Source organism: Triturus cristatus, chromosome 2_1, assembly GCF_964204655.1.
Source record: "Triturus cristatus chromosome 2_1, aTriCri1.1, whole genome shotgun sequence".
Classification (NCBI taxonomy): Eukaryota; Metazoa; Chordata; class Amphibia; order Caudata; family Salamandridae; genus Triturus; species Triturus cristatus.
Window position 1 is genome coordinate 505,956,699 of NC_140581.1, and position 27,583 is coordinate 505,984,281.

Here is a 27,583-nt window from a genome sequence, read left to right on the forward strand (position 1 = left end):
CTCAAACTGGTTCAGGGGCTACCTGTCCCTGCTCTGGCGCGAAACTGGACAATGGGAAGTAGGTGTAACCACCCCCTACCCTGACCCTCCCAGAGGAGTGGTCATAGAGCTAGTCCCTCCCTGTCTTTTAGTATAAGATAGGGAACCCTTGCCATTGCAAGTTAGATATCCCTGGACGACGCTTTACAAGAAGAATCCTGGTGCTTCGACGTTCCACTACCTTTGGAAGACGGAAGAATCTCCCTTGGAGTCAAGGAGTGACTCCCCTGCTTGGCAGGCACCAAAACTTTGAATCAACGGTCGCAAACTTTCCCGCTCCCGCTGGAGCCCGAAGTCCCTGCAGCCCCGGAAGCGGATCTCCTGACTTCTCGACGGCCATTGTGAGTCCCCAGCAGAGCTGAGGCGAGTGGACCCCACGAGTGACTAGTAACAGCAATACCTGGGTACCGTGCACTATTGTTGAGTGCAACCCCTTCACGACATTCTACAAACTTGTGCTTTGGACCATTTGTGGCCCAAGCCTCCAGCAGGTTGTGCACCAAAAATCAGCGGCCTACCCCGTCCCGAGTGACCGTGGGCTCCTGTGAAGCATTTCCTCACGAGGCATCTTCGCGATCCCTTGCCCGTTGACTTGTGGGTCCCCTGAAGACTTTCTGATCGAACAAAAGGGCTCCCCTGGTTGCTCCAGATCTGCCCTCACTTACCCTCGCTGGGTGAGTCCCTCAGACCTTACTGGTCTGCACCATTGACTAAATTCACTTTCCACGAGACTTGCTGTTGCCAAGGCTTGTTGTCTCCAATCCGGTTGCCGACACCGCAGTCAGCTGCAGACGTCGTGGGACACTCCGAATCCAGCTGCTGGTCATCGTCGATCCCTCCTGAGCGAAGAGTCAAAACACCCTTGATCGCCTGAAATCACCCGACATCCGTGGGCATCCATCTTCCTGGCCCCGGGTCACTGGCAAGTAACTGTGAACACTGTCCCTTCTGCTTTCAGGTCATCTTCATCTTGAATCCAGCCTTGGATTCCACCGGACACTTCTTCAGTCTTCGCAAGCAGCAAATCTTCTTTGGCTTCCATAGAAAACAGCGACGCGACCCGACACCAAAAGACACCTATGCACCCGGCTTCCCTGGGTGAGGTAACTCGTGCACGCCGGTGCCCTAGTGTGTGTTGGCCCTCGAATTACTTACCTTGTTCAGTGGCTTGCTTGTAGACTCCCTCGAAGTACCCTAAAACGTTAAAAATCCAACCGCGACTTGCTCCATTGAAATCACTTGCTCCATTGAAATCAATAGGTAACCCGCGGCTGTGTTCTCACACTGCATGCGTCTCCTGTAGGTCTTTTACTTACCTGCTTTTGCTGCTTTCGTGAAGCCCCAGCGATTCTACAGGCCCTAGGCCTTGGCCCCTTGCAAGTCGACTTTCCTAAACCTCTTTTTTAGTATATGGTCTGGTACGCCCCTAGGGCCCCAGCCATATTTGTGCGTAACTTATTGTGAAACGTTGATATTTGAATGTGATCCTGACTTCTAATCTCATAAAGAGATTAGTAGAGTGTGTCTAGAAATAAATACATATATATTTGATATATATACTTGTGTGGTGTCCTTTCATTTGGTAATTCAAGAGATTATAAGGTAAAACAAGCTGCTTTACATTCCTCAGAGACTTATCCTGAAGGCTGCTCTCCACAGCTACTACTAGGATAGCTTTCTTTAAAAGGTTGTCTTAAACCTATCTACCATAAGAGTCAAATTGGACTGGTGCAAGGTGGCCACTATAACTAGTGACCAGCATATGCCAGGCCAACTTCTCACAGGGAGGTAGTGAGATGGGGCAGGGCGGAAAGTGCGTCCATTCGGCGGGAGGAAGCCGGCGGGTTGCACAAAAACCGAATCTCTATAGAATGGGATGCCATCCTGGAAGCCTTCAAGTCAAGTGCGCCGGCACCAGTTCCAGCAGCGCGAGAACAATAGATGTACTCCCCACGCTGCGATTTGTCTCACTTCACCCCCTTTCTATGCCCTCTCCCTGACCCTTCACAGCGACCATAATGCAACCGTGCCTGTGAACCTGCGAGATCAACACACAGTCATAGCATATGCACATGCAGAAACCGAGAGAGGGACGGCTACACACTAGAAATACAGCAATTAAATGTAGGGAAGCGTTCGGGCCAGAAGAGTTGAGGGAGGGAGGGGGGTGGGTGGGGAAGTTTTCTTGTTTGGGGTAAGCTCTACTGTATTTTCTTGCCCTCTCAGGTCTCTCAGCACAAGCATAATGGGGTTCGGTAGCCAACTCGAGACTTTAAAAGTATAACTTGGACTGCTCGCAATGGCTAGCACGATTCTAATAGATGTAAACATGCTTGATACATTGTCTGTGAAACCGAAATGACACACGTGTACTTGATGTTCTGTAGGGACCTGATGAATACTAATTATATGCTTGAATCCTGATTATGTATGATGCTAAAGTTGGGAAAATTAATCAAATATGTTATAAAAAATTATAATAAAGGGTTTCAATTAATGAAACATAAATACAAGTTTGAACAGCATTAACATATGCACAGAAATGTTACCTTAACTGCAGACAGTCCCGTTCCCTGATAGCTAATATGGTACTGCTAACTGGCAGCCAAAGGGTTTGTGCTGCGGGGACTTGGGCCTACATGTCCCAAGGACAGAATACACATCAAAACTTGTTGCCCTTGACCCCTAACAAATGTCCTGGACGTCGGGCAATAGGAATTCCACATCCCTGTACTTTTGTTACACACAAACGTAATTCTAAGCATAGTAATGTCAGTCTTCATAGGGTTATAATAATGCATGTCACAGGATTATAATCGCACAGGATATGACTTGGTGAGATTATGATACAGATGCAAGCTCTTTGGTTCTTTAACCTATACATCAATTCAATTGTATCCTGCAGCTAAAAAGTTATCTCATAGTTTCAATGCATAAATTGGAAATCTACCCCCTCCTCCCTCAAACCCATTGCTGATCACAGGTCCTCCAGCCGTAGAAACTGAGTCAGTCTGCTTCCCATGGTGAGTCGCATGTCATATTGTTGCTGATGGTCAATCAATCAATCAATCAGGGGATTTGTAAAGCGCGCTACATACCCGTGAGGGGGGAGGGGGAGGCGCCGCTACTGCTCGAAGAGCCAGGTCTTGAGGCGTTTTCTGAAGGCGAGTAGGTCTTCAGTCTAACGTAGGTGGGTAGGTAGGGTGTTCCAGGTCTTGGTGGCGAGGTAGGAGAAGGATCTGCTGCCGGAGGCGGTTCGTTGGATGCGGGGGACGGTGGCGAGTGCGAGGCTGGCAGAGCGGAGCTGGCGGGTGGGGGTGTGGAAGCTGAGTCTGTTGTTCAGGTAGGCTGGTCCGGCGTTGTGGAGTGCTTTGTGTGCGTGGGTGAGGAGTTTGAAAGTGATCCTCTTTTCGACGGGGAGCCAGTGTAGGTCTCGCAGGTGGGGGGTGATGTGGCAGTGGGGGGGTACGTTGACGATCAGTCGGGCGGAGGCATTTTGGATGCGCTGGAGTCGTCGTAGGTGTTTGGCTGGGATTCCGGCGTAGAGTGCGTTGCCGTAGTCTAATCTGCTGCTGACGAGGGCTTGTGTTACCGTTCTTCATGTTTCGGCTGGGATCCATTTGTAGATTGTGCGGAGGGTGTTGTAGCAGGAGGAGGAGACGGCGTTTACCTGTTTGGACATGGAGAGGGTGGATCCGAGGATGAATCCTAGGTTGCGTACGTGGTCGGTCGGTGTCGGTGCTGTCCCCAGAGTGGTCGGCCACCAGGAGGCATCCCAGGCTGAGGGGGTGGGTCCGAGGATGAAGACCTCCGTCTTGTCCGAGTTCAGTTTCAAACGGCTGCTCCTCATCCAGTCGGCGATGGCCTTCATTCCGTTGTGGATGTTGGATTTGGCCGTGCGTGGGTCCTTGGTGAGGGAGAGGATGAGTTGAGTGTCGTCGGCGTAGGAGATTATGTTGAGGTTGTGGTGGTGGGCCACTTGTGCGAGGGGGGCCATGTTGATGTTGAATAGTGTCGGGCTGAGGGAGGAGCCCTGGGGGACGCCGCAGATGATGTTGGTGGCTTCGGATCGGTACGGTGGGAGGCGGACGCTCTGGGATCTGCCGGAGAGGAAGGATGTGGTCCAGTCGAGGGCCTTCTCTTGGATACTGGCTTCATGGAGACGAGTCTTTAGTGTGCGGTGGCAGACCGTGTCGAAGGCGGCCGATAGGTCCAGGAGGATGAGGGCTGATGTTTCGCCGTTGTCTAATTGGCGCCTGAAGTAGTCTGTGGCGGCGATGAGGGCTGTCTCGGTGCTGTGGTTTCGTCTGAATCCGGATTGGGACGGGTCCAGGAGGTTGTTGTCTTCCAGGTGGTGGGTCAGTTGCATGTTGACGATTTTCTCGATGAACTTTGCCGGGAACGGGAGCAGGGAGATGGGCCGGAAGTTCTTGAGGTCCTTGGGGTCCGCCTTGGGCTTCTTGAGGAGAGCGTTGATTTCGGCGTGCCTCCAGCTGTCCAGAAAGGTCGCAGATTCGAAGGAGATGTTGATGACCTTCCGTAGTTGGGGTGTGATGGCTGCGCCTGCCTTCTTGAATATGTGGTGTGACCTTGCGCGTCTCGTCGTCGCAGACGTTGGACCAGGAGGTCGGTCGTGGTGTCGAAGCTGTCGTGGATGTCGGCGATCTTGCGGTGGAAGAAGTTGGCGAGGGAGTCGCACAGTTCCTGTGAGGGAGGGATGTCATTGGCGTTGGTGCTGGGGTTGGAGAGTTCTTTTACGATGCTGAAGAGTTCTTTGCTGTCGTGTGCGTTGTTGTCCAGGCGGTCTTTGAAGGAGGATCTCTTGGCTAATCTGATCAGGTGGTGGTGTCTGCGAGTGGCGTCCTTGTGGGCTGCGTGGTTTTCCGGTGTGCGGGCGTGGAGCCATATCTTCTCCCATTTTCGGCATGTGCGCTTGGAGGCCAGGAGCTCGTCGCAGAACCAGGAGGCTCTCTTGCTGGTGTGGTTGTTGGAGGGTTTCTTCAGTGGGGCGAAACTACTTTTCGAGGAGGAAAAGCCCAGGCACTCTGCTAGGAGTAGGGCACAGCCCAAACATACAGACAGAATAAAGAGAGTGTATCAAAGCCAACTTGAGTATATTAGTGGGTCTCCTAGCAAACCTGTAAGTTTCATAACCAAACTTTATCTACTTTTACAGCCAACAACCTAAGAGCGTCCATTTGCATTGAGAAAGCTGCCGCTCGAGTAAATAATCTGCTTGAGCGGCGGAAAGGAATGAGTGCCTGCTTGCGCTGTGCATGGTGCCTTTCAGATGATTGCACAAGGCGAAAATCACCATGAATGGCATTTATCTAATGCACTCAGCCGCTTGTGGAGCTTCACGTAGCTCGGTGAAGTGTTTTTTGCACAACTCTGCCCAGGCTTGATTATAAATCAGAGAATTGTTTTTCTATGCCAAAATGTTAATGTACCAGATAACCGACAACTGGGCTCAGTCAGGGCAGGGGTGCACCTCTGTACTTTCAAGCCGAGGACATTCCCATCCCAACATCTAGTTTATCTGCACACTTTAAATGAGCTTTTTGTGTAAGTGCAGTATACAATTAATTCAACTTGCAACAACCATCGTGATCTATCATGATTTCAATATTGTCATTTACGTAGCAGACATGTGTTCCTATTGTGCCTTCTTTGCATAAAATGTTAAGTTTAGCATTGAAATGTAACTTACATTTTGAAGTCTGTAACACACAATGAATTCTGGAGATTTTGTTGCACTGTACCAAAGCAAGATGCTCTTTATTTTAAATTATTATAAGGTCACATTATTTGCTGAAAATTAACTGTATAATTTATGTCTCCAAGGTACAATTATAGGACATTTGGAGTCCCTTCTATTAAGATGGATAGCTACTTCAAAGCAGCTGTGTGTGACCTCGACAAACTACTTGATGACTTGGAGGAAAACAGTGGTACGTGGATTTAATTTTGTTACTTTGAAACATTTTGATTATTTTACCTAACGTATATATTAGAACCATTACAAAGTGTTCAAAAATCATTCTAAAGAAGTCACAGCGAATGAATTGCAATGTCTGGCTAGATCACCAGAAACATCTTGGTTCCGCTGTTGGACAGTGACAATCTGGTTTTAGGGAGTACATAATGAGTGTTCTCTGCTTAGATGGATGCCACACAGGTAGGTCTACAGCTTATTAATACTGTTATTTTAAAACCACTTTATTGCCATAATCATTGATAGTGGGTTTGTGAATATAAATAACATTGGTGATGGTATGCAGCAAGGCTGACTCTGTGGAACTCTATCACTGTTAGTCATGCTCCTTCAGGTTGTACATGTATGCCAGGCATAGGCTGAAAGCCACTCAAGATGCACTTCACTGATGAGGCCAAGAAGGACCAAATGCATCTGAGTTTTTTTTTTTTTTTTCTATTTTATTTAACATTTTCCATTATAAGAGCTATACATTACATTTTCTAAAGAAAACCAAGTGACAAGTCAAAGCACAGGATCCATAAAATTATAACCGCAAGTTGCCAAGGTCCAGTAAGAGTATCAAAAAGAACATAACACAGCAATTACAGCGGAAAAGGAAGTCATAATCTTAGGACATCATTGCAGAAAAAAAAAAATCTTGTCTTTTTGTTGTTTTTAAGCAAAGGTAATATAACATCTTCATACATAGAGCAACTAAAAGGGTTCACCTGACCACCAGTTCATCACATTGTCCGTCAAATATCATATAGGGCGCATGATTCTGAGAGTCAAATATGGAAGGGCAAGCAAATGGATCAAAAGCAGTACACATTTACCAAAGTCAATCTGTTAAGAATTGTATGTTCAGCTAACCTATTTCAGGGGAGGAGGCAGGTGGGCCGTCAGCGCTTTGTGTTAAGAGGTAGCTCAGGAGAGGGCCCCAAATATCCTTAGGTCTGGAAGACAGTGGGAGTGTCTCGGCATACGTTGTCAATTGCCCTTGGCAGTAAATTAAATCCCTCAGCCACTCCTTGAATTTAGGGGCTCTTCCTCTACCCCACCGACAAGCCACTCTTCGTTTAGCTAATAGGGATATGGTAATAAAGGCACGATGTGTCTTAGGAAGCTGTTCAGCGTTACCCAGGAGCGCCAGTAAGGGATCCCCCAACACAGGGACTCCTAGCATCTGCCCAAGTGCCTCGAAGATTAGCGCCCAGTACTCCTGTATTTTAGAGCATTCCCATGCTAAGTGAAGAAACCCTGCTCCCGGTTGTTTACATCTCTCACAGCGGCCATGATCTGCCAGTTTAAGTTTATACTTTTTAGCAGGCGTATAATAGAGACGTTGCAAAAATGTATAGTGTATAACACGCAAGCGACAGCTGCCAGAGATTTTCGCAGTTTGAAGGCAGCAGTGTTCCCACTGTTCTTCTGTTATCTCCCTACCCAGTTTCGTGCTCCAGTGTATACTAGCTGTGCTGGGTCAGCCAAGAGGTTGCGTTCGTATACTACGGTAGAGTTGAGACACGAGATGTTTACCATCACTGAACCCCAACATCTGGTGTAGAGGGGGGAAGCTTGTGGGCTCTCGGGGGATGTCCGGAATAATGGAGTGGACACCTTGACGCAGCCGGATATATAAGAAAGTGTCTAGTGGCGAAGGCGGGGCTGTAGGAAATATTTGATTGAACATGCGGAAGAGGCCATTATGAAAGAGGTCTCCCTATGTAGTGATCTTGGCACGCACACACATTTGCTGAAACCCACGTTCCTGCGACAGGGGCATATGGGGATGATACGAAATGGGGAGTCTCGAAGAATACAGCATAGGGGAGCCGAGTAGATCCTTTATACAGTGCCATGCGTCCTCTGTAGCGGTGACAGTGGTGGGAGGCAAATCTTGGGTGCTTCGGGGTGCATGTATGAGGCCATCCAGAGGGATGGGATCAGCCAAACAGTGCTCCACCGCTACCTGCGGCATATAACTGGGAGGGCGGATCCAAAAGTAAGCATAGTGCGCTTGTACACTAAGATAATAGATTTCAAAATCAGGGATATCTAAGCCACCCTGTGCATAAGGTTTCGTGAGAGTGGACCACTGAAGCCTAGATTGTTTGCCACCCCAGAATAATCGAAGCAATTCAGTACGAAGGGTTTTAAAAAAGTGACGCCCAGGATCATAGGGTATGTTCATAAACAGATACAAGAATTGCGGAAGCACCACCATCTTTATCAGAGAAGCGCGACCCGCAAGCGAGAGCGGCAGAGAGAGCCATCTAGTGACATTATTAGTAAGGCGATGTATAGCCGTGCCATAGTTAAGTCTCAGGAGCTCCACTCTATCTCTTGAGAGCTGTATCCCTAGGTACCGAAGGTCAGAATCGCACCAATCTAATGGGTAGTCCAGAGCGAAGCGGGGGACTGCATCCGTCAAGGAAAACACCTGCGATTTCTCCCAATTAATGTGCACTCTGGAGAGCCTACCAAATGCTATAAATTCCCGCAGCAAAGGATTGATGTTCTGCTGTGGGTCTCTCACATATAAAGTAATATTATCCGCATAGAGGGAAATCTGTATTTGGCGCAAGCAGCAGCCGAAAGCCTTGTCTTGATGAACTTGCCGCAACCGGGACGCTAATGGCTCTATTGCTAAGGCAAATAGCAGGGGAGAGAGCGGGCACCCCTGTCTGGTACACCTCGATATGGTAAAGGGATCTGACGTATGGCCATTAATCAACACTTTAGCCGTGGGTTTGTTATACAGTAACCGTACCCAGGAAAGAAACTGAGGGGGGAAGCCCATCCGACGTATCACCCCAAAAAGCTAGTCCCATTCGACAGAATCAAATGCTTTAGTAGCATCTAGGAACACCGCTGCCAGTGGGAACTCAGGCGCGAATGTCTGGAGTAAAGAAAAAAGGGTATGCAAATTATGGGTGGTGGCACGCCCAGGGATGAACCCTGACTGATCTGGGAGCACCAATCGATCGAGTAGTAATGCTATCCGATTTGCTATTACCTTGGCTAAAATGTTGGCGTCACAATTTATGAGTGACAAAGGCCGATAGGAATTGCAGGAGTCCGGATGTAATAAGTGCCTCTCTCATTGACGGTGGGAGTACACCGACCTCTAGAGATTCTTCGTAAACTGCTTTAAGCACTGGGGCCATGATATCAATATAGGCAGTGCTTAATTTGTGCCGGTGCTTTCCGGTGCTAAGCACTGGCACCTAATTATCAGGGCCGGGTCTACACACTCAGGTGCACTTAATTATTTATATACAAGTAAAGTAAGTTACTTTGTTCGCTAATGCTACTACGGGACACTTGCAGTGTAAAAGTAAAGTGTTTAACTTCCCGTCGGACTACGGATTGTACAGTGTGCAGAGTGCAGACTGTATGACACACTTGCGGCTCGATTGTTGATGCGCATTGCGGAGCCGCGCCCGCGGGACACTGTTGGGCAGGGCTTTTTGGTTCTCGTTTGAATCTCGGGCTTCGGGGGCGCAGGGCGGGGTCTGTACGCAGCAGCGTGCGTACTGCGCAGATGTTCTCAAATTGTGCTTCATTGCGCACGCCACGCATTCAGTGCCACGCCCCAGCATAGTGCTGCCGCGCACCTAGTCTTCGTGTTGGTGTTGGCGGTTCGACTTCTTCTCCGTGGCCCGCCGTTCACAAAAACTTCACAACAATTAAAACCCTGCCCGACGACGTGAGCCAGTTAGCCAGGGTCTGGCAACAGCGGCTGCACCAGGTGAGAGTGAGTCGAAGTCCAGTCAGGTTTGGAGGAGGGGATCCTTGCTCGCCTCTCAGCCACCACACCTGCCCCGTGCTCCACCTGGCAAAGGTGCCGTCGTGGCAGTGTCTGCGTGGGAAAGCTCCCATACCGGGATTGAGCCCAGAAAATAAACACACACACGGAATAAAAAGTGCTTTTCATTTGCCCAGGTGTGCGCATTGTTGTCCGTGACTGTGCGACGGAAGCACTCACAAAGGCCAAGCCCACACACGAGGGGTAGGGGTGATACATTTACTCGGGAGGTGCGGGCGGCATGACTCGGCCTCTGGGCCTGGCGCCATATGTGTTCACAGTCACACTTCACTGCAGCTGAAACGGACTCCTCGAGTTCTGGCCTCTGAAACTGGCAGACTATCACTCCTTCCGCGCCACTGACCACATGGACTCCAGTGGCCTCTTATTTATTTTCCATGGCAGACCTCGTGCACTAAAACGGCGCCTCAGTTTAGTAACCTAACCCTCCTCTAATCTTACGAAGCCGGTCTCTTTCACCCATTATTACTGGCTGCAGTGGCTGCTTACATTAAGGACACTTGTCCGTCAATCAAAATACGTTATGCTCCAGGAGAGGGATAAATACATGAAGAGGAAGGAAGGCCTTTGCATAAGAAGCAATCAAATAAGATTGCTGAGAAAACGAACGAATGCAAGAGGTGGGCTGGCCCAAAGCCCACTGTTAAGTATTTATATTGTCCAAATTGGTGTTAGACAACAGACAGCTTAAAACAATAGACCTTGTCAGCATCCGCAATTATGCCACAAATTCACTATGTGTGCCAATATGATGCATTGTGCCGATTGAAATTGTTTTGGGCGTTTAGGTATTCAGAGATTTTTACTTTGTGTAATAGCCAGATTTTCGTGCTCACTGGCTAGTTTGTCTATTGTTCACCATGAACTTATCTCTGCAGCTGTTCTCTTGAAGCGATGCCATGTGCGCTTCACAGGACCATCCTAATCCCTGAGTTTGAGAGTTTGATCACGGCTAAGGTTCACTCTGCCTCTCATCCTTCAGAGATCGTTAAAACGAGTATCAACCTCATTGGGTGAGAACTATTGCGCCCCTCATTAAGAGCTTAGATAACTATACCAAAAGCGCTATACATGAAAATGAATAACGCTGCTGCTGTCGCGTTCGCTGCAGACCTCACCTGCCCTCTCCAGTGTGCCGCAGTGATAGGTGGATAAATCGCTCTATCTGAATCCCACAAGCGCGCAGCAGGTGCACCGCGGGAGTCCGGTCAAAAGTGAACGCGCCTGCAGCCAGGGCCATGGAAGGCACAGGTTTTATAACATTGGGGCGGTTAATGCCCTCCTAAAAATACAAAGTAATACCTTGCGTCTCTTGCTGTACTCTCTTACCTACCTAGTGCATCACTCAAGATACCAGGTATCCTTCCACCATCTAACTGCAGTGGGTTCTCCCTTTTATGTTTCTGATTCATAGGAATCTAGGCTCTATGCCAGTCAATCGCACCTCTCCCGTCGCATACCTCGGTGCTGCAAGGTGATTAACAGGAGATGAGGCCAGCTGCGTTCCGATACCTTCGGTTCCAGTTAGCGCTATATAAAACTGCAAAGGACAAGTAAACACACACACAAAAAAAACACTCGGCTATTCACATACGCACTCATGTCTAGCAAATGCTGGAAAAGAGGAAAATCGGGCTGCAGCCTTTTATTGATCCAAGTATAGAAAGACCATTTATATGTTAACGAGGCTTTGTTTATTGTTTCACCCCTTCATCTCCATATGAAGGCGACAATGTTCTGCAGCGTGGATATTTCTTTTTCTATGTAGCGCAGGAGAAAAGAAGTTTGTTTATTCCTATTCACCTTTCCTAACCCATGCAGCTGCGTATCATATCAGGCTGTGACACAAAGTTGGACTAATGGAGAGTAGGTAAGAGAATGTGTTACTAGTTGTTTTTCTTTTTAAAAGCTGCGCAGGCCCAGCAGGACACATACTTCGTGTGTGCTTCATTTAGACAGTTTTTAGCATTATCATGGCCGATGCAGGACAACAATAAGACAATACAAAATGCCCAGATAACGCTGGTGATCAATGATCCTGCTGGAGAGCAATCATGTGTCTGTTAGTAGTTTTTTTTTTTTTTTTTTTTGAAAAACCTTTATTGATATTTCAATCAATTACACGTATGGGCCTACAACCCCCGGGGCCGGCCGCTAAACAGTCAGAATAACAGAAAGCAATTTTATCACAGTCAGCACCTCGGGGAGCAGAATCTCGATGGTAGCATACTCTCAGTCTCTGAACAGCCCAAGTAGGAGACCAGGATAATAAAGGTTTACATTTTATAATAGAGGAGGATGGAAGGATCAGGTGCCAAACAGTTTCCCAGCAGCGAAAAATGGCAGGCAGAATGATGAACGTAAACAATAAACAGCAGTCTATCTAAGCAATGGCGCTGAAACAGGAAGTTCAGGATGTGGAGAAATATCACGGCCATTTGCGCCTGCAACCCCCTGCCCTAAGACCCAGGAAACACCACGGAAATTATGGCACTCAGGAAACAGCAGTGATTAACAACAAAGGAGTTCTACCAGGCTGATCCCAGAAAAAGACAAAGAAGAATAAGAGAAGAAAAGGAGGCCATGGAAAAAAAGGGGTTTAAAGACTAAAGAATCCCCTCCCCCAACCCCCCACCCTGCACCTCTGCAGATGAGTACGGCCCCCCCCCCCCCAGCAGTGTGCCTGTCGCCCCGGAACCAGACCCGAAATATAGAAGAAACAGAGAAAAAGGAGTAGGAAAAGAGCCCCCACCAGACGGGGGGGTAGAGAGAGTATTAATAAAACCATATATTTTCCCGCAAAGCATACAATAAACAACACAAAATCGACCCTGTCAAAGAAAAGTAAGGAGCATTACGCACTTAGTACACTAACCGTTATGCCGTGAGAGCACGCAACTCCCGAGCCCGCCCGCCTATTAGATGACCACCTCTGAAGGATCAGCCTTATCCTTGGCCACTCTTTGCAAACCTACCCATGCATACCCATCGACCCAGTGCCATGTCCAATGTTACAAGGAAGAGAAGCGGCCAATAAAGATCAGGAAGCGACACACACAGGTAGGGTAGAAGGCTCTGAAGATCGACACAGTCAGCTCTATGGAGGGTCGTCTTTCCCAGTGCTGCCCCAGGATTTACACTGCACACCAGGTCCAGGAAGGCGGAATCAGCCAGAGCAGGCGACCGTTGCTTGGATATTGCCTGAGTCGCCGGAGGCCGCGCACGGGACAAGGCCACCACCCCCCACTCAGGTCCAAAACCTCCGGAACAGACCAGATCCACAGCCAGCTGATCGCACGTTAGTATACTGTCCGGAGTGACCAGGTGTGCACTATTCACAGGGGCGGCCACGACACTGTCCTCCCGTGTGCAGTGTAAGAAGTCCCAGCGTACCTGGGGACAGGCAGGCCGCAACTGTTCCGACGCTGATGTCACTCCATCGAGCTTACTCCCCAACACCCAGGCGCCGTGAACCAAGGTGGAATGAAGGGCACCGAGAGCTTCGAGAAGGTCACCGTACCCCAGTACAGCTCCCGGCGCTCGCTCCGCTACGCTCCTCAGAGTCGCACCCTCCCAATCCTGCTGCAACCCAGTGTACAGGATGGTGGACTCTGTCCTACCAAAATGGCCGCTGGGTAGGTCCAACCCAGATCGGGACCGGGACTCAGGCACAAACGCCTCGGGTTCCATGTCACTGGAAACAGGGTTCCGGGGGCAGGCAAATAATGTGTCCGGTGTGTGGTCACTGGCCACAGTCATCCCCACCACGGACCAGCGCCCGCGAAAATCCGGGAGCAGCCCGCAAGAATCGGGGCGAGTTACGGGCGGCGTCCGGGCAGCTCACCGGCGAAGGCTGAGGCAATCACCGGAGAGTCTTGGAGTTGCCACCTCGGGCACGCACTCGTTCCGCTACTCTTAGTGGTAGGAACGACCACGGCGAAACGTAGGCCGATATTCGCACCGCTCCGGTAGTCCGACTCCACCCAGTCACCAAAGGCCGCTGTTGTTGAACTGCCGCCCGGGCATGGTGTCCACTCGAGGTCCCGGTTCCAGGGTTGCACAGGCCGCAAACTTCAGACGGACATTTCTCCGGCGGTACCGCTGCCAGAAACTTCGTGGTCACACGATCGGTTGCCGCTCTCGTTCACCAACACGGGCAGATAGCGCAGGCTAAGGATCTCATGCAGGATATCTGTGCGGGGTGCGGAGGTTCACGGAGCCGGGAGCCTACGCTGCCGTCCCGGTCGCCATCTTGGCTCCTCCCCCTGTTAGTAGTTTTTAAATGCAGATAAACTGTATTTTATGTGGAAGCTCAGTGGGTTACTGCCTTTGTCACAGAGATCCTTGTTACATGCAGTTCAGAAGGTACAATCCTAACATAGGACAGTGACCAATGAACTGTCACCAAAGAGCTGCCTGCATACAAAGTTTAAACATGAATGGTATAGTTAGAACTTCGCTTTCTTTTTTTGTGATATAGTTAGAACTTCCCCAGTCTTTAATTATTCTAATGTTTTCAAAATGAGTATGTTTGGGCAGATATACATTTTTATCAGTAAAGCTGACCCCCAATGAATACTCTTTAAATCCTAAGGTTGTGTTTCACCAGCCCAAACCCTCGTAAAATTTCCGTCCCACAGGTATGGATGACACGTGATTCATACACCTTGTAATCCTCATTGGCTTATGTGACATTCCCTGTAGACTGATTTACATACTTGTATGATTCATTGTCTCCTGTATAATCTGTGAGTGGTGTAAAGTACTGACACACACTACACTGATATGAGTAGCGCTATACGACAAATGAAATGCATATGAGAGCGGGGCTACATAAAGATGAGGGGCACTGTTGGAGGGTGGCAGTGAGGGAATCTGAGGAAGAGGTCAATAGGGGAGGGGCTATGGAGCGATGAGGGACACTGTTGGAGGGCGGCAGTTTGGGAATCCGTGGAAGAGGTCATGGGGTGGAGGAGGGAGCGATGAGGGGCACTGCTGGAGGGTGGCAGTGAGGGAGTCTGAGGAGGAGGTCATGAGGGGGATGGGCTACAGAGAGATGAGGGACACTGGTGGAGGGTGGCAGTGAGGGAATCCGAGGAGGAGGTCATGAGGGGATGGGCTACAGAGAGATGAGGGACACTGGTGGAGGGTGGCAGTGAGGGAATCCGAGGAGGAGGTCATGAGGGGGAGGGGCTATGGAGGGATGAGGGGCACTGTTGGAAGGTGGTAGTAAAGGTTATTTACGGAGAGAGAGGTTATTGGTGCGACGCCAAAAAAGACTTTCGCATCAGCGCTGAAGCCGGCCCTGTCATGGCCTTTCTGATTTTGTTTATTTAATTAGCAGTCGGGGTCATAAGGGCTACTGTGGAACATACTTTGAAGTGCGTGCTAATTATATTTACCACTATATTCAATGTTTTAAGTTTGAAGGTGATTTTACTATTGTTTTTACTGGGATAAACAAGCCTGTAAGGGAGTGCGTTGCAGAGTCCAGGGTCAAGGAGGTAGTAATGAAGAGGGATTCTCCCTGAAGGCTCGCACATAGGGAGCCCGAGAAGTGTCACTTGCCTGATACTCCCACCTCAGAAACCTCCTCTTCCCATCAAAGCTACTCAACTGTCCAAAGCATCAGCCGATATGCAGGTATTCTACCACAGCACTGGATAGAGCAGGAAGTTGAGGCAATTGGGGTTGGTGAGTTTAGAATTGTAGAAAGATTTGGTTCATACAGTTGAGTTCACCAACACCACTCAACAAGCAGTGGGCTTCTAAATGCTCCACTGCAACATACCACACTCTCACCACCTCCGCCGAAATGGGCAAGGCTTATTTGCTATGTTTGTCCTTAGTGTGTGTGATGTTTGCATTTTTCTCAATCTTATGACTTCATTCAGTGATGTAACATTGAGGGCAGCACCAACACTCAAATTGTTCCAGCACCACTGGCTTGGGTACCTTTCTTTGACATTTTCATGCTTTCTGGCTGGCTGGCCCGGGTGCCTTTGTGTGACGTTTCTATGCTTTCTGGCCTGGGTGCCTTTGTGTGACGTTTCTATGCTTTCTGGCCTGGGTGCCTTTGTGTGACGGTTCCATGCTTTCTGTCCTGGCTCGGTGCCTTTGTGTAACATTTCTATGCTTTCTGGCCTGGGTGCCTTTGTGTGACATTTCCATGATTTCTGGCCTGGGTGCCTTTGTGTGACATTTCCATGTTTCCTTGTCTGAGTACTTATGAGTGTGAGATTTCCATGCCTTCTGGCCTGGGTGCTTATGTCAGGTCATCATTTATGATTTACTATGCTTTGAAAGTTGATACAGCTAAATATGTAATGGAAAATGTGTTGTGCACCATTTTTGTTTTTCTTTTTGCAAAATGTTTTTGAGGGGAGAATTCCCCCATGCAAACACCTGTGGCAGTCATTACGCTTGCTGTGCTTGTGTGCTATGCACCGTATGGGGGCTGGTGTAACAAAACTTGCCAGGGCTGCTTTGGGTTTGCAGTCCGGCCCTGAGTGTCAATTAATTAATTTTTGTGAATCACAGTGTGTAACTAACTCTGCACACGGCCACCTTACCCTGCTTTTGCTATTCCAGAAGCCAAAGCTTAAAATTGAGGCAAACTGTATAGACTGTGTGTCTCTTTCGAGTGAGCGCTGCAGGGCAAGCAGGCCGGGGTATGATTTGGAAAAGGCCTGAATTTGGGTGGGCAAAGTAGGAGGAGGATCCATTTGGATTGTACTTGTAGTCAGTCATGGATGGTAATATATGTGCAGATGCAGAAATGTCTTTGGTGCAAACTGCAAATAAATATTAATTGTGCATGTTACTTAGACGAATTGACATCGCACTTCGCACGTCTAGCGTGTTTTCTTTCACTTTGCTTCCCTATTAAAAAGGGCATACCCTACCCCAGTATTGTCCTTTCCCCAAATTAGCACATAGAGCACTGGAATTGTCCCTTTTCAATGCATTAGTGATTTTATCTAATTTATTTCAAAATTGTGCTTTAAATGCACTTTTGATTTAATCTTTTTGAAAATGTTCACAGGGCAGGGGAACCTCCTATCTAAACCTTACTATGAGGAAGGCAGGCTCCCTTGCTGAAATTCATCTGACTTTTCGCAGTGCCAGTTGACGATGTGGGTGGAGCTAATAGAGGAAGTGGGTGGGGCCAAAGAACAAGTAGGTGTGGCCTCCGACAAAGATTTGAGCACCTGCACTTCAAATTTTACAAATCAAGCACTGAATATAAGTTTTATAAAATTCGATAGAAATGCCATCTAGGCCAGGCGTTTTACCAGACTGCATCTTCATTATCGCTTCTCTGATTTCATCCAATTCAAACGGGGCGCTAAAAAACTCACGGTGCGTTTCACTAAGCCAACCCAAAGCCACGTCGCCTAAAAATCCCTCCATGTCCAAAGCGCCGTCGCTTTGAGTACTGTATAGCGTCTTGTAATGGGAGATGAATGCGTTCAGAATGTCAGGAGTGTCCCGGTGATGGCCCCCCCCCCCCCCCCCCCCCCGACTCCCGGATTTCTAATCTATAATTGGCAAAGCGGGGATGGCGTATCATTTCAGCCAGCACGCAACCCGGCCTCTCTCCCTCACCATATCTGCGAGCTTCCCAATAACGTCCTCGAAAGTTGGACTCCCTCTCTGCCGTGGCCTCATAATCCGACAATTTTGCTCTGAAATCCTTCTGCACTTGCCCTGTTTCCCCCGCCTCCATTCGAGTTTCTAGTGTCTTGAGCTCCTTCTCCAAGGATTTCAATGTTCTCTGGATATCTCGGAGAACCCCAAAACTCTTAGAAATACAAAACCCCCTAATCGTTACTTTAAAGGCTTTCTATATCACTTCTACACTATCAACTGATCCTTTATTTCTCTGAAAAAAGTCCCGAATTTCCTCACCCAGTTCTTGACGGAAAACCGTTTCGAGCAACGCTGCAGGCTGGAGCCTCCAACTGGGCCTAGGTCTGTCATACCCCGGTGAGTGCAGGACCAAGACCACTGGGCAATGATCTGAAAGTGTTCTAGCAGGGTGGGTAACATTTCGAATGGCCGGTCCCAGGCCTCTCGTAACCAGAAAGTAGTCTAGTCTAGCCCATGTGGCAGCATAAGTTGTGTAATGTGTGCCTGCTTTAGTCTGAGGATGAATGTGACGCCATGCGTCAATTAGCCCCCCCCCCCTCCATCATTATGCCCTGCATAACCTCCTGCGCATGAGTGTAGTGATGGGGCGCCGTATTGGATCTATCCAATGCTGGATTAAGGGCCACATTAAAATGGCCACCCCAAATAATGTGAGTTGACCCTATATTCACGATGCTGCCCCAGAGGGTGGAAAATAATTCAGGAGTATCAGTGTTGGGTCCATAACAACTAGGCAGTGTAACAGAGTCCGTGCCCAATCGACCCCAAGCAAGCACATATCGCCCCTGAGGGTCTACATCAGATCCCACCAGTGTAAAAGAAGTGTGCTTTTTCACTAGTATGGCTGTACCTCGGGCATATGAGGAGTATGATGAGAAAATCCTATATGCCGCCCATTTACTAGCAAACGTGTTAGAAAGTCTGGGATTAACATGGGTTTCTTGAAGCATAGCAACGGTTACGTGATGCCGGTCAAGACAGGCCAATATTTGCCGCCTCTTCCGCGAATCTCCCAACCCTCTAATGTTCCAAGACATAAATCGCAGCTGCGATGCATCTATCTGCTCACCCATAGGGCCCTATAGTGTTATTCTGATTATCGCGTACATTTGTACTTTGCCGTAAACAACTATAAAAGGAGTGGCAACTGCTGATGGAAATCTGTGAAGTGCTCATAGCGAATTCGGCAATAAAACTGGACCCTCCCACCCCCACCCACTGAAGCATCCCAAACATGCCAGGTATATTTCCCTCCCCCCTCCCAAGTATCCAGAGAACAAAACTATGTATTCAACTTATTCAGTCTATAGGTAGAAAAAGATAACCAGGGGTTCTCCCGCCGGAGATACACTTTTAAGTGGCACACAGACACCTCTTGCTGAGCAGGGTCAGCCTTGCGGCCTTTTTTCCCCCACTGGGCCCAAGGGTGCCCGGCGCCCTCCAAGTCTTTTTTCCCATCTGATGGCAAAGGGTGCCGTTACATACGTATCACCACAGAAGAAAAGAACAGAGTGTTTCTGGTGCCAGTTAATCCAGTGCAAAGTGAATGTAGTAGGACCTAACAAAAATAAACATAATCATAACACAGAGCATCTTTCAGTCATTGGGCGGCGTATTCGACCGTGGCGAGCCCTCCGATGTGGTTGCCGCATTCTTAGGCTTAAGGCGCGTCAAAAATTCTTCTGCATGCTGAGGCTTCGTGAAGAATGTCTGCTTGCCTTAGTACGTGACACGAAGCCGCGTGGGGTAGAGGAGAGCGTACTCTATTTGGGCTTGTCTTAACTTCTGCTTCACCGATAGGAATTTGCGTCTGTCTTCCTGCACTTTGGGCGTGAAGTCCGGATAGATAGTGAAAGGGACTCCTTCAAAGTGCAGCTGTTTCTTCTCTCTTGCGATCTGGAGGGCCAAGTCTCTATCCCTATAATTTAGGAGGTGAGCAATAATGGGTCAAGGCGTACTACCAGGTGGGGGTTTCGGGCCGAGCGAGCGATGGGCCCTCTCTACAACAAATTGCGGGGAAAAAAGGTCCACCCCAACCACCTACAGCAGCAATCGTTCGATGTAGGCCTCCATCTTGCCCCTATTGGTGCTCTCTGGAATGCCCAAAACGCGTATGTTATTCCTACGGCTTCTCGCTTCCATGTCCTCATTCTTTGCAGCTATAAGTTTGAGCAATTTGTCCATTTGCGATACAGAAGTTTGGGTGCGAGTCGTAGCGTCCTCAACAGCTCGTATTCGTTGCTCAGTCTCCTTGAGCCGCACCTCATGGCCGTCAATCCTATGAGCTATGGCATCCATACGGGTAGTTAGCGTGTCTATCTTCCCCGCTAAACCAGCAAACTGCTGTCTGACTTCTTGTTGGAGCGCCTTCAGGTCTTCACCCTGTGCAGGTTGTGCGTCTAACTGCAACGCATCTGACCCCCCTTCAGCCTCTGCCATTTGTTGTCGGGCACCTTTCTTAGCATCAAAAGTAAGACGTGGTTGGCGTGCGTCTGTCTACTAGGCAATGAGGCTCGCGTCGAAGGCAGTAGGAACCCAGAGAGCGGGGGGGAGGGGGGCAAACACAAGGAGATCTTCTACCAAGCCTCCAACAATACACCGATGCTATGCAGGCAGTCTAAGCTTATCCCCCGGGCGCCGGTAAAGATCGAGTGTACAGGTGCTAATTGACGCCTCAGTGATGGGACATGCCGTGGCTGAATACAGCAGGATCCTTGCACAGGCCGCACAGCTGTTATCTCACTCTCGTGGTGTGGACAATTCCGCCGGGTAGGGCCACCTGTCGCCTTGTGGCTGCGCACTGACAAGATTCACTCCCCCTCCAGGCTTGCACTACTAAGGCAGATAAGATTTAGCACACAGCAGAGTCCCAAGGCCAATGAGCTACACATGCAGCGTCACCCAAGCCACATCACTGTCTCTGCAGGTCCATCCGCAATGCACTAGGAGGGCGCCCCTCACAGCAGGACAGCACTCGCACAGATCTTGGCACCGCAGCACAGGTAAAGGGCTGTGACGAGTACTTAGGGGGAATGCAACACGGCTCACAATTTAAATGCGCCGCAAATGTAATCCCACACGCATGGAGCCAGTCGCCAAGTCACACCATCCACGCCGCATATGGCCGATCCGCCACCCGCGCGGCCCCCACAGTCGGCAAAGACTCACCACCTTGTTGCATAGATTTGGCAATGTAGGGCGATTACACCACCTCCGCCATTCTATGACACCGTCGTAAGGCAGCAGACACCAGGAGAACACGTCGCCAGCAATGCACCACAGCAAGCCAGCAGCACCGCACCTCCGGCCCACACACCACGTGGCCGTACCGGGACTCGCGTAGACAGACTAGCAACGCAGGAGCCCCAGGCCGCCCAGACCGAGAACGCGGTACTATAATCAAACAGCCGCCAACGCTGCAGGCAGCGGCCGACGTCGGTCCAGGTCGCCGGGTAGCCGCTCTACCAGTCAGGCATCCCAATGCGTGATATCTTAGGGCGGTGTACTGCAATGGGACAGGATTAATTAAGGATATGTGCGCCGGGCAGCGGGAGCCTCACACAAAGGCGGCCATTCCGCTAGTGCGCCACCTAGCGCCCCCCCATGCATCTGTGAGTTCTTGCTCATTTCTGATATTCAGGATGTGGAGATCCTTTCGAGGCAGGATTACTGTATTGGCATAGAAAAACACAAAATCCATTCAAGACTCACAAGAAGTATTCCTAGCTTATAAGTTTGGTGCAAGCTCTTTCGTTGATCACTTTCTCTTTTCTTTTTTCAAAATCTATTAAGAACATTAAACCTTGGTACAAGCCAAAGGCCACAAAAAGAACATGTTTGTTCCAATTTATAACTTAATGCAGAATGGTGGTAAGCAATTAAACTGGTTACTGATTATTGTCCTCGCATCAGAAGTAGTCATAATATAATTACGGGAGAAAGGGAGTGGAAGAAAGATAAAGAAATTCAGGCCAGTGAAACTATAAATAGCAATAATTCAATTGCTTCATGTCCCCCTGCGGCACTCAGGCCAATGAATAAATCACAGCGCACTAAAAAATATCTCAATTGACACTGCCACTCTCCTGCCAGGAATCCCTACTATCCAAACATCATTCTTTCAGTGTGTGGCAAGGAGCCAATGTAACACTACCAATACTGCAGTCCGCACCTGATGTACTTCCCTTTTATATCTGTATTGATAGACTTGAAAAGATGTTCATCTAGAAGCTCTAAAACATGTGGATGCAGATCATGTCACCACCTCTATTTACAAATTGTTCCCAACATTCACAGCAGTCGTTCTGTGCTTGGAAACTTAGAGCCATTGTCAATTGTAGGGAGCCAAACACTTTAAGGCAGCTCTAAAATGCAGTGAAGTACCTGTATACTCACCCTTCTTCAGAAAATGCAGTAATGGGGACATTGCAGCCTCTCTGCTTGACAATGATGACACCCTCACCCCCAGCATCCTGTTTGTTGCATTGCTGTCCTATTATCCAAGCGTCCCACTTCCTTTTCCTGACGCACAAGCACAGTCCTTGAAGTATTCAGTGACTTGCATCGTCCTCTTATGTACTTGGGTCTCCAAAATTGTCCTCGAGTCCAGATCCTGCACCTGCTTCTTTTTGTGCTCCAGCTTGGATAGGAATGTTGATTATTATGTGGTGTGGTTGTAAGACCTCACCATGTAATACTGTCACAATCTTTATCAGGTCCAGTTAGGTTTCTTTAATAAAACCCTTAGCTCTGTCTTGGGTAGCTGTGGCACAGAGTAGTCCGACTTAATCCAAGAAACAAGTGTAAAACATTTAGAAACGCAACTTGAAGAGGCGGACAAGGGTGTAGTGTGTGTGGAGACAACAGGGAACCGAGACAGAACTATTGAAGCAATTGATGGAGACCCAGGATAAATTAGAGCATTACACATTGAAGTCATATTGTCAACTGCTTCACAGGGAGGGAGATAGATCTGGCAGATTACTGCCTGGATTCTCCGCCGAGAGCTGCTCCATGCCCCAGTGCTTGACCTCACAGATCCCCCGGGGGAGGGGGGGGGGGCCTAAAATGACATGCTAGAAGTTTTCCGGGGACATTTACGGCGAGTATACGCTAATTCTGGAGACTCGGACCATGATGGCCTTTGGGACTACCTGACAGGGATACAGATTCCACAGCTGGGTGACGAGACACAACAGGAATTGAACTCTGACATCACCTTAGAGAAGGTTTGGGCAGCTATTAAGTCCTTTCCAGCTGGGAAAATGCCAGGGAATGACAGCTTTGCAGTTGCACTTTATCAGACATATGAAACGGAACTGGCTTCCCGATTACTTGAGGTTTACATGGAAGCCTTTGAACAAAATGTACTCCTGCCCTCAATGTGAGAAGGTGTCATAGCCATGATCTTGAAACCTGGTACTGAGGCATCTTACCCGTCTTCCTACTGTCCCATCATGATGATAAACAGCGACATGAAAATATTGTGTAAAGTTCTAGCCTACAGATTGGCCCCAGAAATCGGTAGGCTGGTCCACCCGGACCAGTGTGGCTTCAACCAGGGGTATAGTACTACCATGATTATCCGGCGCTTAATTCATGCCCTGCATGAGGTGGAGGGCAGGGAGAAGAATTTAGCCTTGGTATCCATAGATATTGCTAAGGCTTTTGACACTGTGAACTGGAGGTACCTGTTGGCGGTCCTGGATGATGCCATGGGGTTTGGCCCTCGATTAACAAAATGGGGGAAGCTGTTCTACATGGAGCCCATGGCCAGAGCCAGATTGGGCAGGCTGTTCTCCACTCCTGTGAAAATTGAGAGAGGTATGCAGCAGGGCTGCCCATTTTCGCCCCTGCTTTTTGCAGTGGCACTGGAACCAACCATTTAATCTCGCTTTATGCGGATGACAAACTTTTTATTTTGTCAGCACTGAGACAATCACTTCCCTTGCTCTTAGAACAGTTTGACACCTTTGGGTATATCTCTGGACTGCATATCAATATGACTACGTCTTTGATGTTCCCACTGGGCCAGCTCGCGACATGGGACCCCACCACATTGCCGAGTTTCCCACTGCACTGGGAAACTACCACTTCCATTGTTTGGGAATAATGGTGGCACATACAACTCAGAATACGAACCAATATAATATTGCACGCGAGACAGATGGCGTAGCCAAATCTATGCAGATTTGGATCTCGCTCCCCCTCTCTCTAATAGGACGTGTTGCAGTGGCCAAGATGGTGTTTTTGCCACACTGCCTATACATTCTACAACACTCTCTAAACACACTACCTAGGCCAGTCTTTAAGCAATTACACTCCTTATTAACTACTTTAGTGTGGGCGGGAGGTCAGAGCAGGGTCACCAGTGAGGTTTTACACCCAACGTTGGAGGATGGGGGATTGGCACTGCACAATCTGGAACTTTACTACTTAGCTGCAACATGCAGCACGCTGGTTATATGAAAGGGAAAACTGTGAAAAACTTTTGTCTCCGATGACCAACGAAAGGAGACATTGTCACAGTTACTTCATCACCGTGAGAGAGGGGATCCTAAAATACCTTATTTAATCACGCACACATCATCATTGTGGGAGTGTGCAGTCAGAGTGATGCTCAGATGTGCCCCCTTTGCAATAGAGTTTATCTTCTGACATCTCCCGCCTTTCCCCTTGCTGTCTAACACAATTGATATTGTCACCTAGAGCAACGGTGGGTGCATGACCCTGGGTAATTTATATCCCAATTACAGGTTTATGACTTTTGAAGCAGCACAAGAAACATTTGGAGTGAGCCAGGATCAGTTTTTAACTTATGCAAGTATTGTGGACATAGTACGTGAGATCTGGTCCACATACTCGGACATCCCTCCGTCCTCTGAACTATTTTGAACGCTACTGGAATTCGGTGAAGGTAGACACTTAGTTTCCCACCTGTATAGAGCTATGACATTGTATAAACCAAAGACAATATTTCGAGCCAAGATGATGTGGGAGGAGAATTGGGTACACCATTAGAGCATACACGATGGAAAGGCATTTGCACACTTGTGAAACACGGGATGAGCAATGCGCGGTTCAAAGTAATACATTTTAATTATATACACACCACACGTCATCCCAATGTTCCTACATAGAATAGATCCCACCAAAACTGATGGGTGCCACTGATGTCAGTGTAGACCTGCAACTTTCTTTCACTTGGCTTGCCACTGTCCTCCGGTGCAGGCTTATTAGGAGTTAGTAGTCAAGCGTTTGGAAAACATTGAGGGTGTAGAAGTGGCGTTGGACCCGACTACCTGTCTCTTGTGGACAGTTAAGAAATGCAAAGGCAGGAAAATGGAATTTACATTTCTGCAACTGGCCCTGCTGCTAGCAAAACGGCGAGTTGCCATTTCCTGGATCAATCCTTTTGTTCCCAGGGAACAAGGATGGTCAAGGATGACACAAGATTGGGCAATAGCTGAGGAGGTGCGACTCTATCAGTGTTGGAGAAATGAACATGCACAGGAGGATTTACAAACCTGGTTGGAGAGAGACCCTTGCTATATTTGGGGAGCTCGAGGCTGGCTGTGCAGAAGAAAGACGGGAATCGGAGGATTGGCCTCTGAGGGCATCCGTGGAGAGGGATGCAATTACCTGGGAGAAAAGGATTGACAGCTAATTATTCCTATTGTGATATTATGTGCATAATGGTCCCTTTCAGTGGAATTAATGGTTGTTTAATTAGTATGCTGTGTATGGGATGATGGCTTCAATGTTCGAGCTCAAGGCTGATTCACTGTTTGTAATGTACTGCTTGTCTATGTAAAACAAAAAGAAACACAACTCAATAAAAATCTGATACCACTTTATAAAATAGTGTATTTTTATCATGACATAAACACCAAAATTACAAGAATATGTTGCAGGAAGCTGGAGATATGTTTTTCAAAGGTGTAAGTAATTTCTTTAAGTAAAGATGCAATAAATCGTTGTAATCAGTTGAGCAGTATATGGCAACTGGCTAGTGGGGCTACGTCTCTTATCTTTGATGGGACATGGTGGGGTGGTATCTATTGACAGGGACTTCTTGGGCCCAGGTGGACAGTTACCTGCCCCTTCCAGCAGTATTGGTGATTCAGTATCTTTTTCTCCTTTACCATGGTTCAGCCAAAAAGTAGTCCTTATGTTGGGGTTTCAGGATGATGAAGATCCTGAAGACCCACAAGAGATGTGGTTAGCTTTCCAGGGGCATACCTGGCGTCCAAGAACATCAGGGGGTAATCTCCAGCTTCAGGACTAGATATCCCACGATGCACTCAGAGAGTCTAGTGCAAGCCAAGTCTCCACAGTTCAACTGGTCTCCCTGCTGCAGCACGCCCATTGGTTGCTTACAGGGAAGTACTGTTTTTCTTTCTGGGGCTCAGGATCCACTTTGGCTATGGGTCCCACGGGCTTGGGGACTCCTTAAAGGTCAGGACTCTGTCACTCAGCAGGCACTTTGGCATCCAGTGGCAGGCAGGCAGGCATTCATGGGGAGCTGGTCTTTTGAAGTACAGAGTTCCTTAGCTTTTGGTGATCCTGAAGCTTAATAGGGGGCTAACCAACTAGCCCTTGAAGACAATTTTTTCATCCTGGGACAAGACGAGCTCTTTTCCCTGAGTGGGCACAGCAGCCATAGTCCTCTTTGTGGTTCCTTTAGGTGTACCAGGTGCAGTCCAGATTTGGTACAGCTTCTGTTTGCTGGTTCTAGGGAACAACAGGACAATCCTTCTTCTGTCTTCATTCAAGGCCAGTAGTGATCTGAGGAGTGTGGGGCTGGGGTGCCACTTTCATGCCATCTTTGTGTTTGTAGGAGAGGAGTACCCGCTTGCCAATGGGGCAATACTTTCCTTGGTGTCACCTGTCCCAATTTACATCATCTCCTGGGGGCCTGGCTACCTCTCCAATCCCAGGATACCCTCCTCTACCCAAATCGAACATGGTATAAGCCTTCTTTGTCTATGAGGAGCCCCGGGCACACCCTTGGGGAGTACCCAGGATGATGAGCCTTCGCTCCTGGAAAACCGGTTTTGAAATCGGGTTTCCACCTCTGGAGGAGATGCCAGCCTGTCTGCCTACACAAAGAAGCAGGCAGGCAAAGGTGTAATCACCATTTGCTTCTGTGAAGCTGTGCGATCTACGGCCACTGCCCTCACGGTAGTCATCTTGCTGATGGTCACACTTCCTCTCACCAGCAATTCTCTTTATTCCTTATTCCTGGGACCACTTCACTCTTCCTAGTAGGGGGGCAGCATGGTTCCTCGATTGACAGCTCCTGCAGATAGACAGGAAAGACTACGAGTTTTGGGCAACAAAGGGGTGACTTTCTAAACTCGCCTTTCTAGTAAAAGTTATCTTAAATATGATTGTGGCAATGCGTTGGGTTTAATGTAACGATTTATTTGATACCCTGGAGTAATGTCTTTGCTTGTCCCAAATGGAAGTTACCACTTGGCACATTGCTTAGTGAAACTCCATGTTAGCCAGTGGGGCCAACAGCCTTCCTACAGTGCAAACGGCAATCTGGTGTTTTCAGTGTCGGGTCATGTTAAACACAAAACAAACTTTCCCTTCTTTTTAATATTGGGTACCCAGCCTGGTATGCTTCCAAGAGCTTCCGTAGGGGTGGCTTATTAATATCAAAAAGGAAGAATTTGGCCTATCAAAATTTTTCGGCATGTTGAGCATATCAATTTAAAGCTGCGCAACGAGTCTGCAGTGGCAGGCCTAGTGTCCTGTTTTTACCTTGTCACTGTAGTGGTGGCACAATTAAGTGCTGCAGGCACTAGTGACATTTAATTTACTGACCGGAATACCTCTTGTACCATCTACTAGGGACTTATAGGTAAGTTAGATGAGCGAATCGGGTATTAGCAAATTGTAAACTTACTTTGGGGATTAGAGCACATGGACTGGGTCCTGTACAGCAGTGCCTAGTACTACAGAGTCAAAAGCCTGCAGCATCAGTCTTAATTAAAGCTTGAGGGTTGGCAGGGTGGTGGGGAGGGGGTAGAGATCATACAAAAATACGTCCTTTCCTACACCTTGGATTTTAG

General features: G+C 48.4%; 1 protein-coding gene across 9 annotated transcripts in view; it reads left to right on the forward strand.

Moving 5' to 3' along the window:
* Positions 1-27,583, forward strand: part of ZFYVE16 (zinc finger FYVE-type containing 16) — a 602,399-nt gene that overhangs the window by 95,426 nt on the left and 479,390 nt on the right. For all 9 annotated transcript variants that reach the window (XM_085632397.1, XM_085632392.1, XM_085632394.1 and 6 more), the window contains one exon: positions 5,884-5,990. In XM_085632397.1, coding sequence (XP_085488523.1) covers positions 5,921-5,990 — 70 coding nt within the window. In that variant the 5' untranslated portion in view covers positions 5,884-5,920. The remainder of the gene's footprint in view (positions 1-5,883; positions 5,991-27,583) is intronic.